The sequence below is a fragment of the Triticum aestivum genome, chromosome 4B, assembly GCF_018294505.1.
Source record: "Triticum aestivum cultivar Chinese Spring chromosome 4B, IWGSC CS RefSeq v2.1, whole genome shotgun sequence".
NCBI classification, from domain to species: Eukaryota; Viridiplantae; Streptophyta; class Magnoliopsida; order Poales; family Poaceae; genus Triticum; species Triticum aestivum.
The window spans coordinates 285733407-285750822 of record NC_057804.1 but is presented as its reverse complement, the minus strand read 5'-3'; the positions used below and the strand labels follow the sequence as shown (position 1 = coordinate 285750822).

The 17416-nt window shown below is 47.9% G+C and overlaps 2 protein-coding genes across 4 annotated transcripts in view; one reads left to right on the top strand and one right to left on the bottom strand.

Moving 5' to 3' along the window:
* The window catches only part of LOC123092003 (pentatricopeptide repeat-containing protein At5g18950), a 7135-nt gene extending 3236 nt beyond the window's left edge, over nt 1–3899 (bottom strand). Inside the window, exons 1-2 of one of the 2 annotated variants that reach the window (XM_044513642.1) lie at nt 1652–3899; nt 7–1080 (exon numbers count right to left, since the gene is read on the bottom strand). In XM_044513642.1, coding sequence (XP_044369577.1) covers nt 2114–3769 — 1656 coding nt within the window. In that variant the 5' untranslated portion in view covers nt 3770–3899 and the 3' untranslated portion in view covers nt 7–1080; nt 1652–2113. Of the gene's footprint in view, nt 1–6; nt 1081–1651 lie in introns of those variants that run through there. The other variant, XM_044513641.1, reaches the window with a different exon arrangement.
* A 37-nt stretch (nt 3900–3936) lies between these two features.
* On the top strand, nt 3937–8925 carry LOC123092004 (serine/arginine-rich SC35-like splicing factor SCL28). Of its 2 annotated transcripts, XR_006444027.1 has the most exons (8): nt 3937–4230; nt 5643–5720; nt 6378–6542; nt 6639–6709; nt 6788–6827; nt 7896–8185; nt 8427–8610; nt 8698–8925. XR_006444027.1 is itself a non-coding variant. In XM_044513643.1 (7 exons), exons 1-6 carry the CDS (start codon nt 4031–4033, stop codon nt 8590–8592), a joined length of 720 nt encoding a protein of 239 aa, XP_044369578.1. In that variant the 5' UTR covers nt 3938–4030; the 3' UTR covers nt 8593–8610; nt 8698–8925. The 2 variants fall into 2 exon arrangements, 1 of the variants encoding a protein (XP_044369578.1); XM_044513643.1 differs by lacking the exon at nt 7896–8185 and having other exon boundaries at nt 3938–4230.
* Nucleotides 8926–17416: the final 8491 nt, after the last annotated feature.

The window sequence follows — 17416 nt, the reverse complement described above, 5'->3', positions numbered from 1 at the left end:
GGGTGTCAATTTCAGGGCCAGGGGCGTCGATGTGGGATGGACTTCAGTGGCACGTCAAGGAGCGGGTCGTAGCGCTGGGAGAGAGGGGCAGCGGCGCAGCTTTGGCCTCCATGCATCATTGTGCTGGACAACAGTGATTTCACCAAGGAGAAACGGTGGCCTCGCCACCTCGATTGCGGAGCGCTCATCCGGCGACATCTCGTTGGTGGGGAGGCAGTGGCAGCAACAAGACGCCCTGGCTGCCGAGACTTGTCGGAGTCGTGGGGGTCAAAGGAGAAGGGGGATGGAGCGGCGCCGCTAGGAAAGGGAGAAAAGCGACACGGAAGGTGGGAAGAAAGGAAGCTAGTGACTGGCTTGGAGCTAGAAGACAAATGCATTCACCAACGGGCTAGACACTTACAGGTTGAGCCCACCCGCTGCCCACAACCCCGATCAACCAGGAGCCCTCCCTTAAAGGGAGCTTAGAGTTTGAAGAGATTGGAATCTCTAAACAGACTTATATTTAGGAACGGAGGGAGTACCTTTCAAAAACACCCCTTGATTTTCACTAATGATGTGTGGAGCACTGAGGCCAATCTGCTGGCGAGGACTTTTTGGAGACTAATTTAACAAGGCTGTGAACGAGACTGGTGGGACGATAATCATTAGGACTGCAAGCCCCCTGCCTCTTAGGTAACAACACCAAACACCCAGATGTTGACTTGTTGAGTGAATGAATCGCGTCGAACACATCTATCAGATCTTAATTAATTATCTGCCAACAGCTAAGGTAGAAAGCTATGTTAAAACCATCCGGGTCCAGGCGCTTTTTCCTTCGGCATATCCTCTTCAGTATTTCTTGACACCAAACAGTAACAAGTTACCAAGAGCAAAAGATCAGCAAAACAATCATTACTCCTCAATGCCGCAAATGAAGAACAAGAACAAGATATGGATTCCTTTCTAACACATGTTAAGAGGAGCAAGCAAGAAATAACGATTTACTAGTGAAGAGTTTAAAACTTCAAATTCCCAAGGATGTACCAAGCTGGAATTTTTCATAAAGCAGCTATACTATGGTAACCCAAGCCGTGTTGTCATCTGCGAAATCACACGTAGCAAACAAAAATTACTACAGCACAGCATGGATAAATATCTCGTCATTCTGAGGTTAAACTGTGGTCAGCATATATATGCAAAACTAGTGCAAACAGAGGAACAAAATGCCAAAACTTCTCTGAATTTGCTATGCATGGAAGTACATGGACTGGACCTATGGGTGAGTACACAGATACCATACCTTAAGTTCCCAGTTAGGTTGACGGTACACATTAGCTTGGGCCTTAAGACAATTAGACACATATGATCTTCAATTCATTACTTAGTTTCAATTATCAGGCCTCTATATGAAGAATCAAAGAGGACCCTCTATGAGATATTAATCAAGTAGAAATAAACCAAAGAAGACATCTAACAGTCATTCCTCTTCACATTCCTACATATGGACGTCGTAGTTCTCTTGACAACAACTAAAATTATCTTGAATCCATTTGCTCAAACAAAATACAGGAAGGACGAGACGTGGGTTGATTTAGTCTATTGTTAAGATTTGAATATTCAAAATAGACAGAAAATAGAAGGGGTTATTACAGGGCCAAAGCAGAATGCACACCTGGGAATGAAGATGCAGAGAATGGTGATGTAAGGGCCACAAAGCTTGTGTTCAGAGAGCTCTATGGCCATCTTGAAGTGCCCGTTGCAGTTCCTGAAGAAGGTACTACGGTGCTGTTCGACAGATCTCCACGATCACAGGCATTTGGATTATTACAGGGCCAAAGAAGAACGTTAGCCATCAACGCTGGTCACTGCTGTCACAACCTCTCAGAGATGTTACTCACAGCTGTTGCCATTGGACATTGCTATCTCTCCAAGGATTTACTGGAATGGTTGGAGGCCAAGTTATAATCTGAATATGAACCTCAAAAGTCAAGTTCTTGGTCATCAGGATTCTGAATTTCTACATAAGTCATTTGTGTAGCCTTTTGGACAGCACCGATAAAAACATTTCTCAAAGACATCAATCCAGGGAGAAACAAATGAACATTTGTACGATTTGCAGGGCATCCAAATGCCACTAGCTGCTCAACAAAATATCCTCCAACTTTTGAGGATAAGATACATTGCCTGTGCATAACTTATCAACAAGTATAGCAGAAGCCAAACTGCCTAATTCATATCCAGCTTTAAGCATTGTATTCAGAATCAGCAGTGCGTCATCCATTCGCTCGGATTTCCTCAGCGACTCCAGCAAAGAATTGAACGTCTGTTCCTGAGGTTTCAGATTGTTCTTCAACATGCTAGCCAACCATGCCATACCATCATCAGCCCGCCTGACCTTACAGAACCTATTGATGACACTATCATTGCTACGTTCCAACGGTTCCAAGCCCTTAGCCTGCATCAAGGTAAGTAATTCAACAGCATCATCAACCTGTCCTTCCTCGCACAAGGTGTCAATGAGTGGTGTGAAGGTCTGCACACTTGGCTCCAAACCAGATGAGAGTAACCGCTGATACATCCCTATCGCCTCAGCCAACCTACCAACCTTGCATAGGCCCTGAATCAACGTGTTATAAGTGATCACATCATGTTCAATCCCTTTAGTAACCATTCCCTCGAACACCCCAACTGCTTCGTCCACCCTCCTATGAACACAAAACCCTTTGGCGATAATGTTACAGCTAACTGTGCTCTCCTTGAATCCCTTGTCAAGCATTTCTTCATACACCTTGAGAGCCATCCCAAAATCACCAGCTTCACAGTAGTAATCGAGAAAAGAGCAATATGCATACTCACTAGGCTGTATACCTTTGTCCACCATCTCATCCCACATCTGCTGGGCATCGGCAATATGGCCCATTTTACATAAACCGGTGAGCGCTGTGTTGTAAGTGACTACATCTATGGCATAACCACGCAGCTTGATCTCGCTGAAGACACGAAGGGCCTCGCCGCCCATCCCATGCGCAAAGAGCCCATGTATGACACGCCGGTAGACAAACGTAGCTGGAGGACATCCCGCAGAGATCATGAGGTGGAGCGTCTCAGACACCTTTGCGAAGTTGCCGATGGCCACAAAGGACGTGACAAGGTCGGCGGCAGCAGCAGACGAGGGAGGGGAGCCACGTCGTGCAGCATCCCGAAGGAGGCGGAGGCCGTCGAGCGGGCGGCAGTCGGCTGCACAGGCGCGCACGAGGCAGGCGACGGTGTCCGCGTTGCCTGGGAAGGCAGGGGAGGAGGAGAAGGTGGAAAAGAGGCGGAAGACGAGGTCGGGGCGCGCGGCCCGGAGAGCGGCACGGGATGCCGCGTTGAGTGCGGGCAGGGAGGAGTGGAGGCCGAGGTGGGAGGCTAGCAGCGCGGCGGCATCGGCGGCGAGATGTGGCTGGAGGCTGAGGAGGAAGGCGTCGATCCCGGGGAGGTGAGGCGAAGGGGCAGGGGAGTCAGCGGGGGCAGGGGCGGGGAAGTGAGAGGCGAGGAAGAGGAGAAAACGGAGCGAGGGCTCAGGGGAGGGGAGGAGACGGGAGAGGGTTCGGCGGACGCAGCTCGGCTCGAAGAGCAGTTGGCGTGGGACGAGCGACAGGAGGCGGGGCTCGAAGCGCGGGGCGCGGAGCACGGCGGCTGCCGCGCGGGAGGCGGCGTCAGAGACGGCGGTCGGTACCGGGGCGAGCTCGGGGGCGGAGCCGGAGCAGATGTGTCTGACGGAGGCGAAGAGGCGCGGAAGCGGGGGCATGGTGGTGATCCGCGGCGAGCGGCGGCGGCGGCGGCGACGGGGGGAGAATGTGATGCTGTCGCGAGCCGCACGGGGACCGGGGGGTGGTCAGATTTGATGGCGGTGCGGCTCGCGAGGTTTTGACTTGGATTGGCCCTACGGCCCATGGGCCATGAGGCCCGCGTGTGCTTCAAGTCAGCCATTCTCTCTCTCTCGCCTTTAGTAAATAAAGTTATTATCCAAGCCTCACAGAAACCCTAACTAAACGAGGGCGACGCGTCCATGGCCAGGTACCGCAGCCGCAGCCGAAGCCGCAGCTACAGCCCACGCAGGCGGTACAGCCGCAGTCCTCCCCGCTACAGGCACTACGACGACCCGCGTGACCGCTACCGCGGCGGCGGCGGCGGCGGGCCCCGCCGCGGGTACGACCGACCGTCGGCGCCCACCGGCCTCCTGGTCCGCAACATTTCACTCACCGCCAGGTGCCTTCCCCTTCCCCCTCCCCCTCCCACCCTCCCAGCCGTAACTCTGGGGAGAAGAAGTATGTCTTTGAATCTGTATATCATTACATAATTACTGCGTGCAAGTACATCATATCCATGATTTGGTTTGGTTGTTGGTTCTAGTCAGTCTTATGTATTACTCCCTCCGTTCCAAAATAGATGACCCTACTTTGTACTAACTTTATCCCTCTGTTTCAAAATAGATGATCCAACTTTGTACTAAAGTTAGTACAAAGTTGAGTCATCTATTTTGAAAATAGATGATCCAACTTTGTACTAAAGTTAGTACAAAGTTGAGTCATCTATTTTGAAATGGAGGGAATACTTGATTAATTCTATGCATGCTTGTTTTCAGAGCGTGACCGTGGTACATATGGGATGATGTGTTGCTTGGTTTATATAGTACATGTCCTTGATGAGGGTAATGTACATCATATTGGGAAGTCATCAATGTCGCCATCACTTGTTCAAACACTTGGCACAGCATTATAGTACATGTCCTTGATGACGGTAATGTACGTTGCTGGGACTTTGTGTTTCTCCAAGGCCCACCACATGACATTCCGTGGTATCTTATCATAGGCCTTCTCCAAGTCAATGAACACTATATTTCTCCATAAGTTGTCGTACCAAGAAAATGGCTTCCATGGTTGACCTCACTGGCATGAAACCAAATCGATTTTTGGTCATGCTTGTCATTATTCTTAAGTGGTGCTCAATGACTTTTTCCCATCTACAAGGGGGATGTTCATAGTTGTACTAATTACCGTGGAATTAAGCTGATGGGCCATACAATGAAGCTATGGGAGAGAGTCATTGAGCACCACTTAAGAAGAATGACAAGTGTGACCAAAACATTAATTCCACGTTAAAAATCAAGAATCCTGGGGCTTTTGATCAGATGGTGGGGAATATAGATGAGACGTAATTAATTCTCATCTAGATGAGAATTAGCAAATCCATGTTCTAATATCATCATTACTGATTTATGAACTATTGTTGCTTATGTGTCCGAGATCAATTAGATTTGAACTTTGGATATTTTCATGTGGATGTGACCTTTCACAGTTGAGATCTTATGGCTTGAAGAGCCAAGATCATTTTTTACATTATAACTGCCCCCATTTGCATAAATAGCTAAATGTATTAAAAACAGGAATAGACACAATACTAAATTATTATTTTTGTGTGTGTTTTGGGATGGCCATCATAAATTGTTTTCACCTTTTGCTACTGCCCCAGTCAAAGCTTATGAGTAGTCTGTAATTGTCATTTGTATATACAATGCACTACAGATGTATGGTGATTTCTGTCTTCTTCTGTGTGTGGATGAATTGCACCTTAGCTAACCGATTATGTTCCGCCGCCTTTGTTTTTTCCATCTTTTGCAGGCTAGAAGACATTCGTGGTCCATTCGAGCAATTTGGCCCTATAAAGGATGTGTACCTTCCGAGAAATTTCCACACAAAGTAATTTTTATGCTTATATTACATTTGAAGATCAGTTCATGTCATACACATAGTCATGATTGATTATTGAACAGCATGAAAGAAGTATATGAACTAAGTGAGATGCTGAATAATTTGTGTAATGCAACTGATATGTTATGCAGCTTGATTGATAAACTGTGAACGGCAATCCTAGATTTCGTACTGCTGTTATTCATGTGAATACAATGGATGGCGCAATCTCAATGGACTTGAGTTTTCCAAAGAAATAATATTTTTAGCAAACCCTTTGTGATGTCATGGCATAGCATATTGTGATTAACCCTCTAATTACATTCATTTGCATAAGCTGCCAGTTAATTTGCTGAATTTAACCAAATTAGGATTATTTAATAGTTATTCTCAACAGCAGTGTTGGTGAGCACTTGTTGCATATTCTCTTTCACTGGCAAATAATGTCTTCTGTATTTAGTCTTAACAAATTGCATTTGTCAATGTTATTGGAATGAGAACAAACTGTTGCTATAAATTTATTTTAGCTGTTGATTTTTTGTTGTTGAATAACAAGTAGTTTATTGCATTCGTAAAATTGGTATATATTTTCCAGGAAGTGTTTTTTGTTGTTGTTGAATAACAAGTAGTTTCTTGATCATTGGTCAAATTGATATATATTTCCAGGGAATTACGTGGTTTTGGGTTTGTGAAATTCCACCACCCTGAGGACGCTGCATATGCTAAGCAAGAAATGAATCATCAAGTTATTTGCGGTCGAGAGATTACAATAGTTTTTGCCGAGGAGAATAGAAAAACCCCACAAGAAATGCGCTTCAGAACAAGATCAAGGTACACACGTACTGTTTTTTACTTAGGCATTAGGTAGGGTAGTAAATATCAAATCTGAAATAACCAAAGGATATATTTTTGCCTCTGCTGATATAGTGGTAGGCATATGGATGGAAACTACAGAAGAAGGCAGTCGCTGTCAAGATCCCCAAGGTCTCGTTACCCCTGTAAGTATAAAGCAGTTCATTTAATTCATATCTTATAGCCTTTCATCTGATTTTTAAATATTATCTCTTTACTCACAGCTTATTCACCTGAACCTTCTCCAGTTAGACGGCACTCCAGGTTTGATCTGGATGCTCTTCTAAATATAGATATGATTAACATGTTAACTTTCTTCAGTTTGATTTATACTGCACTGGCTACAGTATTCCAGAACTCTAATATTTGTGTAGAGCTAGCTTTGTTTATTATAAAGAATATGTTCACCATCAGCCCTGCCCTGCTGAGACAAGATGGAAGGGAAGTATATATGAAACAAATGCAATCTACTTCACCTTGTCTTGAATTTTGTTGGTGAACGTTGTTAAACCTTTCACTGGTATTGTGATTATTATAGCCTCTTTAACTTAAGATTAAGGCTGCGTTTGGCAATTTGCGTTGAGGTGGAATATGATAATCCATCTTTTCAACCAGCTTTTGTCTGTTTTTCCGTTTGGCTACCTGACTTGCCCCTGCTTTCGTGCCTATTTTTCACAGCAGATCATAAATTAAGTTCAGCGCTGAGCTTATCTATAACAGCTTATAAAGTAAATTATAATCTCCTAAACATACCTATTGCATCCCCCCCCCCCCCCCCATCCACCCTGTCAATGATCTAGAAATGCAATCAGGTAAAATGGATAATGGTCCGTTCTTTTTAAACTTTCTCTGGTTCATTAACCAACAAGTTGTTATTTCATCATCGAAACGTAAATCAGCTTCCAAAATTCTTGTTTAAAGTGTTCTATCCTCGAAATTTTCATCTTGAATTGATTGCTAAATATCCTAGCTTATATGGTTGGTTATTTTCATTTTGGTTTTCATTAGCTCGTTAGTCAGTCTAGGACGAAAGTAACTTCCAAGAGGATTACTATTAATGATTGTGCATCTTATGTGGATTTTTATGAATCCATTTTTAGCTTGTAAATCATAGTAAAGATAACAAGAAAATGAGCAAAGGAACTTTCCTGCTCATTTGTATGCTCGTGCCAAGCCCTGCACATCCTTGATTAATCTCTAACATTAGCAACATGGTTTTTGTCGACTGTTTGGTGATTGTTGATTAATTTGTATTATCTATTTTCTGTTATTGAAGTAAGGCTATTAAATTGTGCTCTGAAATATGTTGCCTTGGTTTTGTATATTATCCAGTCATCAAAGAATGTAGTCTAAATGCCCAAAAGATAATCATGATTTTTGGCGAATAAAGACCAAAGTGGCAGTATTATGACCTCCAGAGTTGGAGCATGTGAAAGCTATACAGTTAAAGATAAAGTGGTACTAGCACTCAAGAGTGTAGAGATAATCTTGGCTAAGAAACCTGAGGAAAACAGTTATTTTTCAAGTGAGCTGATGCTGTTGAGCTAGCAGTCGCAACACCTTAGTGCATTGCACGTTATATTTGGGGATCAAAGTGGGTAACCAATTTTGTGATGGAGCAGGTAACATTGATATCTCACTTTTCAATTCACTTGGCTTGGCAATAGGTATGACCAGCCAGTGGTGATGTTGCCATGCTGCATTAGCTGTTGTAGACAAGTTTGCAGTTCTCTAATTTAGTTTGCACATGGTGATACTTTCTTGTTCTTGTACTTGTCAGTTACCATATGTTTTTTTGGTGTGTTGCTCCTTGCATACTGTCAATGTATTTGGTACGAAGGTCAAATCTTTGATTGTTTGCAGGGACAGAGATAATTATTCTCCTAGGGGTTCATACTCTCCACATACTCGGGACAAGAGGCAGTACATATCAGATGGTCGATCGCCTAGCCTAGATGGACATGAACGTAGGATATCACCATCCAGTAATGGACATGGTCCACCAGTTGACAGGAAGAGCCCAACCTGATCTCGCTGGCTCCTAAAGGTTCACTCCGTCGATTTTCCTCTTATTAATTCTCTTCTACTGTAATTAACTAATTATATGTTGATGTGTCGTTTCCTTCATACGCAGGCTGAGATGAATTTCAGTTCTACAATCCATGATTGGGTGGTGAGAGCAGAGAACAATGCCTTCTTTCCTACTATGTTTTCTAGAATAGGTCGGTGGTTTTTGTAGTGAACAGACTTTTGTGTTCAAAAGCAAGTTGTTGAGTGTTGACACGTTTTATCAGTACTGTTTGTGATATATTGTGGGATCCGTTAAAGTCTGATCAATTGGTACTTTGTGTGTTTTAGGCTATATTTTTGTTCTGCTTGTGCTTGCAAGAGCATCATATTCTCTAGGCTGGAGTTAACCACATTTGTTTCTTTCAAGTCTAAGGGCCTTTTTGATTGGAAGGATTTCCGTTGAATCTTGTACATATTTTCTCTCTTCTATAAAGCTAAGGTACGTCTTTGGCGTACCCTCAAAAAAAAGAAATCCTTGGGAAAATTTCCTATGGCCGGTCTGTTTGATTTGTAGGATTAGATTTCTTTACACGACGGCTACCTCCTGATTCACTTCGTTGTTGTTGACGTACTCGAACATTGGTGCTTGACACGCTGGATCTGACGGTCGATGTAGCGTTGACAGAACCTCAACTCCATCGACTCCGGCCTCGAGTACTCGGTTAAGACGGCGGCGGATGACGGTGGCGGGCAGTCCGGAAGTAGTTTATGCGGCTCAAATTCACATTGCGTTTGTTTTTATCTCTTGCCCTGTATATTTGGTTGAAATCTCCCATCACGACCCATTTGACACCAGCAATTGGTTTGTGTGTGAGAAGCTCGGCAAAAGAATCATCTTTTCTAGAAGAGGTTGTAGGGCCATACACGGTTGTAAGCTTAAAGGTGGCTCTGCAGGCAAGGATGCGAACATCCGTGGAAAGACAAAACTCGGAAGCCAAAATGTTGGATAGGCCAACAGTGGCCTCGTCCCAGAGAATTAGGATGCCACCTCGTGTGCCCATTCCCGGCCGCTAAGCAAAATTACGGAGACGGTGCCCGTCCAGGAAGGACGCAACAAATTGATCGACATCATTGAGCTTAGTCTTCTGGAGGCACACAATGTGACAGGAGGTGGATGCGATCGTTTCATGGACCGTAGTGCGACGATCAGGACAGTTCAGGTCTCGAACATGCCAAGTGATGAAACAGGAGATACACTGGACAGTTGCAAACAACAGAAGTACACTTGGGTAGCTGAAGTACAATATACACGACCCACATGGCCGTAACATAGCAGCATAGAGTAAACCAAATCCTACGATACACGCCCCTACACGCCCCTCATAGAGGAGGCCCAACAGCTTGTTTGTGCTAACATCAGGAACAAGGAGGACACTAGGAAAACGCAACCAGCAAGTTCAGGCATCAACCACCAGGGCCTCGTCATCATGGTCGAGGGCAGCAGATCCTCCATGAGCAATCAGGCCCTCCTCCACCGCCGTGACAGCAACATCATCCAGCTTGAAGATCTCCTGCATTGCTTTGATCATCTCATCAGTGAGCTGCTCTTTGAATCTGTTTTGGAATTCGCTGACCGCCGCCTCGGTGACACCTTCTCTAACCTGCACAATTCCCATCCCTTGGCAGACGAGCTTCTGAGCAGCGCCCTCCGCAGGAGCCAAGCGTGCGCGGCCAGCAGCCCTCAAGCGCGCACTGGAATGGCGCAGAGTGTACCCAATGGGAACCCCAGCCAGGGTTTTGCGCCTCTTTGCCAACCGTCTGCATGACGATGGGGCAGGGGAGCCCAGCAACACTCTCTTGTTCTGCTGGAACAGGTGACCAAAACCATCAGGCGCTTCATCTTCATCTTCATCTTCAGCTACAGCAGGCGTTGGAGAGGGAGCGGTTGGGGTTTGGGGCTGGGCACTCCCCGAGCCAGCAGGACCCGCAGGTGTTGTGACCATCAGCGGACGAATCAGAGCTGCCGGCGAGCATATGCGCAGTGCCGCTTGGGTTTTGGTGCTGAGCGTCTCCACTGGAGTAGTTTGTCCACCCTTGGAGCCCGGCGTCGTCGGCAGCACCGAGATGGGGGACCTAGGCGGCGTCCGATTGTCCCTGGAGCGCCTCCTGGCGGAGCCCTGCGAGGGGTGATGAAGGGGGCTCCGGCCGCTAGTAGGTGGTGAGGTAGGCTCGGGCACCGCCCCTTCCAGCGACCTCTGGATGCGATGCCAAACGAGGGTGCCAGCCTGGTCACAAAGCAGAACAGCAGTAGGTGTGCGGCCGGCGCGGTCAACAGCACTGTCTCTGCCATCTTGCTGAGTCGCCAGGACGACTGCATTGCCAGTGGGCTGTCCAACCACAACATCTCCATCTCTCCTTCGATCACTGTGATCATCTCCTCTGCGCCCATCCCTGTCCCGGCGCTCGTCAGCAGCACGTGCGGGCTACGGAAGAAACGTGCGCCCCAGGACTGCTGGCACCCCGAGTCACGGCCGTGGCGCTCATCGTCACCCCCTCTGTCATGGCGCCTTCGCTACTTATCATAATCCCGGCGGCGATGGTCGTTGTCAACGTGGCGTCGCGCATCATCAGAAGGTTGGCCTCTGTCCCGAACAGCGGTCTCCCACATCGATCACCCCAAGGTGAGTATTGAACTTGTGCTGGTAACGCGGAGACGACGAGTCATTGGTGAAATCTTAATGCAGGTCGAGATACACAAGGACCCTGTAGGTGAGCCCCGCCCTTCCTTGCCGCAATGCCGAAGAGGAGCTGCTGGCAACGTTGATGAAGCCAGGAAGAGGGCCAGAGCTAGAGACGATGATGTTGTCACCGGTCACGCTACCGCCAATGATGGTGAGCCACATGACCTTGGGAATCTTGGAGGGATTCGCCGTCCATGCCCACAGATTGAGCGAGGACGCATCCGCCTTCTGCGTTGTGGCGGCGTCGAAGTAGTGAGCAACAACCGCGCTACCAAGGAGCTTCGCGACCACCTCCTCATTCCACGCATTAAGCAGGACTTTCTCCAGACTCAAATGCACATGGTGCCTGAGCTGCACCGCTTCGGCATGGGCGTGGGCGCGCAGAGACCAGTTGGACAGGCGGATGTCTAGCTTGCCCGCCCCAAAGCTGCCCGGGGCCGTGGTGACTGAGTCGCGATGATGCTGATGGCGGAAGGTGATGAAGAAATCCTTTGGGAGTGCGACATGATGCCGAACAACTCCTTGCTGATGCGGAAGCGAGCGGCAATGGCGTCGACGATGGCAGCCGCGAAGACGCGGGGCCGGGACCACCCAGCCACACCAACATTGCATTGCTCGACAAGAAAGCAGTCTGCTACTCCAGTGCTGGGTTGGTGGACATGACCACCACGCCCTCCTCAGGGCGAGTCTCGAGGTCGCCCATGCGAGGCATGGCAGCCACAAGCGGTTGGCGGAGGCTGGTCGTCGTCGGGACTGCGGAAGCCGCTTGCTGTGGTGGTGCAGTGGGGTTCCAAAGTGCGGAGGGCAACTGCTTACCTTGTGCCTACTCCAGGAGCAGAGGTTGCAGTTGAAAGGGTCGCGAAAGTCGATAGCAATGTGGCCCTTAGCACGGCATCGATGGCAGCTTCTCTTCTCCCTTCTTGGTCTTGAATGCAGGCCTCTGCTCTGCCTTGAATGTCGGCCTCTGCCCTGCGTAAGCGCGGCTGCAATCCACTACCAGCGACCAAGGCAGCCCAAACGGCCATTGTTGCTGCTCAGGTGGCGGCAGCAACATCCGCAAAGGGGTAGCAACTGGCGAGAGCGGCACAGCAGTTGTTCATTCTGCAACGGCCACCTTAGCCCTGATGGAGGCCGCCCACGACCATGTCGAGGCCGCCCATGCCCAGCTCCTGGCAGTCACCGCACAAATCGACGAAGCTTCTCCGACAACGGTCAGCAACCCACGGCCGAAGAGTTGGTAATCGTCGAGAGCATTTGGGCAGCCGTTCGTTCGTTCGAGGCATACCTTGCCATGATGGAGTCCGTCCAAGCCTAGACCGCGGCTGCCCACGACCAGCTCGTGGCGGCCTTTTCCAAAGAGATGGCGGATGTGGATGGCGAGATGCTTGCCGAGTATGGTGCGATGGATGTCATGGAGCCCCTTTCCCATGAGATCGTCGGGCACGAGCTGGACATGGAGGAGGCGGCTGAGATCGACGAGCAACAACCATAGTAGTACGCTTTGTCTAGAGCGTCGGTGTTTAATTTGTTAGAGTAATGTTTAGGTCAGCTAGCTCTGTTTAATTGTTGTACTTGCTCGATTAAGAAGTGTGGATGTGTTGTAGCCTCTTTTGTGTACCCAAATTATGCAATGACGTGGATGACCACTGTAACCAGGGAAATTTGGACCAAAATTTGCACATTTGAAGTCCTCACAAATGGGTAAGCTATATGATCGTTTTTGATGTTCACATATCGTACACAATTTTGAATAATGGACCGTGTCTGATGACACTTTGCGCGTCAGTTTTTCACTTCACTGAGCCAAATTTTTTGGCTTCCTCAGAAATATCTACCTCCCCCGCCCCTACCCCTGACCAAAAGTCACATTTCCCCTATTTCCGCCTTCCTTTCCAAGTTCAAACCTTCACTGATTGCTTGCAGCGCCGCCTCCTTGCCGGCGACCCTGCTTCACGTCGTTCGGCCTCGTCGATCTAGGCAGGTAATGCACACCCGACCCCCATCCTCCTCCTCCTTCTACATCCCACATTCCCCGACTGCCAGTGCGACACCTTCCACCCAAATCACTGACGTATCCTCCAAATAAGCACCGCCCTAAGCCATGGTGCATGCAGTATAGCCAGGAGCTCAAGGAGCATTTAACAACGGAGAAGCAAAACACGGCCACACGCACGGATGAGGTCGCGATGGCTGCCATTCGTGCCGACCCCAGATCTTGGGGAGCACCTCGCCTTCTAGGCCACCGTCGACGCCTCGCGTGCCGATGCAGCCACACGGTTGGCTGCTTTAAACGACAGTTTGTGGCATTTTCTCGAGGCCACCGTCGATGCCTTAGACGAAGACTACTTTTCTCAGCGTGCCCGTGCTTACCTCGACTCGAGAGCCAGCATGTTGGTGCCCGGAGTGGCTCGGGCAACTCACCACTACGAGGAGGGCACTAACGATGTGGATGCCTCACCCTCTTCCAAGTCCAAGGAGCCAATCGTCATCATATCTTCGACGACGAGGAGTAGCTTATCTTATTAGCTCACTATAAGAACCTACGTTCACTTAGCTAGCCAATCCGGTTAAGCATGTTCGGTTTACCTGTTACATGGTGTTGCTGCTGTGTTTCCTTGACAAATTACAGTGAATTGTCCCATGTACTTTTACCATGCAATTTGATCTTCTAGTATATATGTTCTATATGTCGTTCAATGTGGTGCTCACTTATTAACTGTTTGGTTAATTTGTTGTCGTATTCAGTTAACTATTTGGTTCAATTCTACAATGTGAAATTTAATTCTTGTGGGTGCAATTTTGTATTATCTTCCATGTGAGAAATAAATCGAATTTGGCTGTACAAAGTACATGAGAAACAATTTTGTTATATTTCCAAGTTGACAAGCATGATTGGTTTGCTTAACTGTCTGATCTTCTAGTATGTTATATATTATACAATATGGTGCTCAGTTAATATTGTTTGGTTCATTTGTTGTGGTGTTTAGTTAACTGTTTGGTTCAAGTCTGCAATGCGATGTTCAATTGTTGTGGTTATAATTTTATATTGTTATGCATGTGAGGAATAAATCGAATTTGGCTATACTGAATACATGAGAAACATATACAATTGCAGCATTTCCCAGTTCTTAATCATGCTTGGGTTTCATAAATGGATTTTCCATGTGGCTCGAATTAATCTGATGAATCTGCAATGTGTTTATTTTTCATCAACATATTTTACTGATAGTATGCCAACCCTGACTTAACCTGGTCAATAACTACCTTATATGTGTTGCAGGGAAACAATGGGAAGCATTGAGCTTTACAATCGAGGTGTGCACATGCATGGTCCTTGTCTAATAGCACATTACTGTGCAATTGTAGGAACCAAGCATGTAGGTCCTGTTGTCATAGGTTTTTAACAATTTGGTCTTGCACATGTAGGTCCTGCTGTCAGAGGTTTTGACCCACTATTCGACCCATTTTGCATATGGGGAAATGAGTTGTCCATGAATATCAGTCAAGTCAAGAAACTCAGAAAGATTTTGAGAATAATGAAACTAGCAATGAGAAACAACAAGATCTTTGTCTGCACAATGAGGAAGACATTAGTGCACCACAGGATGGTACGAACTATTTTACCTTGCCTTTATTATTCCTTTGCACCATTTCGGAATTTAGAGAAGATATTTATGCATATCTTTGTTTTCAGGCCTTTCCAAAGGAGTTCATTGATGATTACCTCGCAAACCACCTGTATGGTCAGGAGGCGAGGAAGGTATTCATACAACACCCATGGTACAATATTGAAGTCTTCCTCAAGAGGACGAAGGATGGACGGTCAATCATCCACAGGCACTGCCCTAAAGTTGCAAGGAGCTTCAACATCAATGAAGGCTCAATATTCGCCTTCCGCTTCAGTAGTTTTCCAGATGAGATTCATCTGTCTATCTACCATCTTTGATGCTAATTTTCAAAGGTTATAGATGTTGCATGTGAAACTTGGTGCTGGTGCAGTTGTGTAATGGGGTAGCTAGCTATATGCCTATATGGTGTAACTGCGTGCTGAAGCTATATGTACTCTGATGTATTTCAATTATGAAATCTTCGTTCCATAATAAGAAAACGAAATATATTATGTGCTTAATATGAAATGTCAATTTGATTAATAAATTGAATATTAATAATATGCCAATTAGCATGCTTATTGGGTTTTCTATTCCAAGCAGTTATTGAGACAACACCATGGGCGATGACCTCCGACAACCCACACACTTTCTAGGAGGAAAACATGTTGGATCAATGAACAATCACACATGACTTCCTCTGGAAAACTGTTTGTGTTAGGCCACCTTGCAAAAACGTTTTCCACATAAAAAGTGTGTGTGATGGACAGCCTATGCCACACATTATCTTCTATGCACCGTGCGTGATGCATTCAATAACGCAAATGATAAAATTGTTAATATCGTTGCAATGGCAACACTTTCCTTGGAGTGACTATGTGGGATGTATATACGAACGGAAACGTACTTCTTGGATTGACTGTGTGGGATGTACATACTAATGGAAACGTATTCCTTGGATTGACTCAATGTACATATGAACGGAAGCGTTTGTCTGGGACTGACTCTGTAGGATGTACATACGAATAGAAACTGTCGGTGTTCTGGGAACGAGGGTCCCCAGACTTGCCTGCCTGCGGCCTGCGGCGTGGCTCGAGTGGTGGCCCAGCACGGCCCATCTTCATCTGCGCAAGACTCAAGACCCTCGCGAGGGGCCAAGCCTCGTGGGGCGGACGACACAAGACTTCCTCAAGAACGGCCTCGCCAGGCAGGCTCGCGAGGAGGCAGAGAGATCAAGGCTGGGTACCTCGCGAGGTGCTCATGACGCAAGCCGTGACGATCGAGACCAGGTCGGCGCCAGGCGAGCACCGGCCCGTGCAGTGTCCTTGTTTCCTCTTTGGTGCAAAGGGTGCAAGCACAGGCGTGGAGTACCGAGGCATCAGGAAAATGTTACCATTCCAGCGCAACGAGACCAAGACCAGCAGAGCGGCAGGATGGAGGTCACCATGGAGCCCAAGACGGCGTCATCGCCAGTGCCTTTGGCAGCCGAAGACCAACTTTAGTCAGGATAACTTGTAATAGATGTTCCCCTTCAAAATGGCCGTTGTTAGCGCCCTTCCCGCTCAATATTTGGGAAGAGGACCAGGGCCTCTATATATGTAGGGATAGCCACCATAGTAGAGGGCATCTCATCGAGTGCTCATTAGATCGAGAGGCGATCGAACTCGTCCAAGCAGTTCATCGCACCAGCTCAAGAACACCTCTCGTGAGGCAGTTCTTCCCTGTATTGTTCATCATCAGCCCCTGAGGCAATCCACCACACCACACAGTGGAGTAGGGTTTTACAGCACAACGGTGGCCCGAACCAGTATAAATCTTGTGTCCCCCGTGCTGTTCATCGTTTAGCTTAGATTCTCACGAGGCGATCGGACGTGGATTGGTAGGGGGAAGATCTTCGCGCGCACCCCAGAGTTTGAACCTTAAGGGTATGCTGGAAACCAACAACCGACATTTGGCGCGCTAGGTAGGGGTGCGCCGAAATCTTCCTTCTTCCATCCTGCGTTCCGCCGCTTTACCGCTGCCATGTCCGGCAACCCGACGGCCAACTCCGACCGCTTTGCGGCATGGTCGGCCCATGCCGTGCTGCCTACCCAAGGTGACCTCAACACCGCACCTCAGGCAGCCCACGCCCCACAGAGCACTGCGGGCCGCGGGCGACGCGGCCAAGCGTTGCCTGCCCTCACTCCGCGGCAGGTACGATCGGCAGCGAGGGCCTCAAGCCATGCTGCGGCTGTGGCGTCGCACACCCGGCGGGAGCAGGCGAACATGAAGGTCGCGCTCACAGTGGCGCGAGAACTGCTGCGGTGCAGACTGCAAGAAAGCAGCCACGACGTGCTGCTGGAGCGCGTCGCCGAGCTCCTGGATGCCGCTGCTTCAGGGGCTCCCCCGTTCTGCATCCAGCTTCCACCCCAGGCCCCGGGCGGATCATGTTGCGGGCCAATCCGTGCCCACGCGCCCCCGGGCGCACCTCAAGGCTTCATCAACACCATCCTGG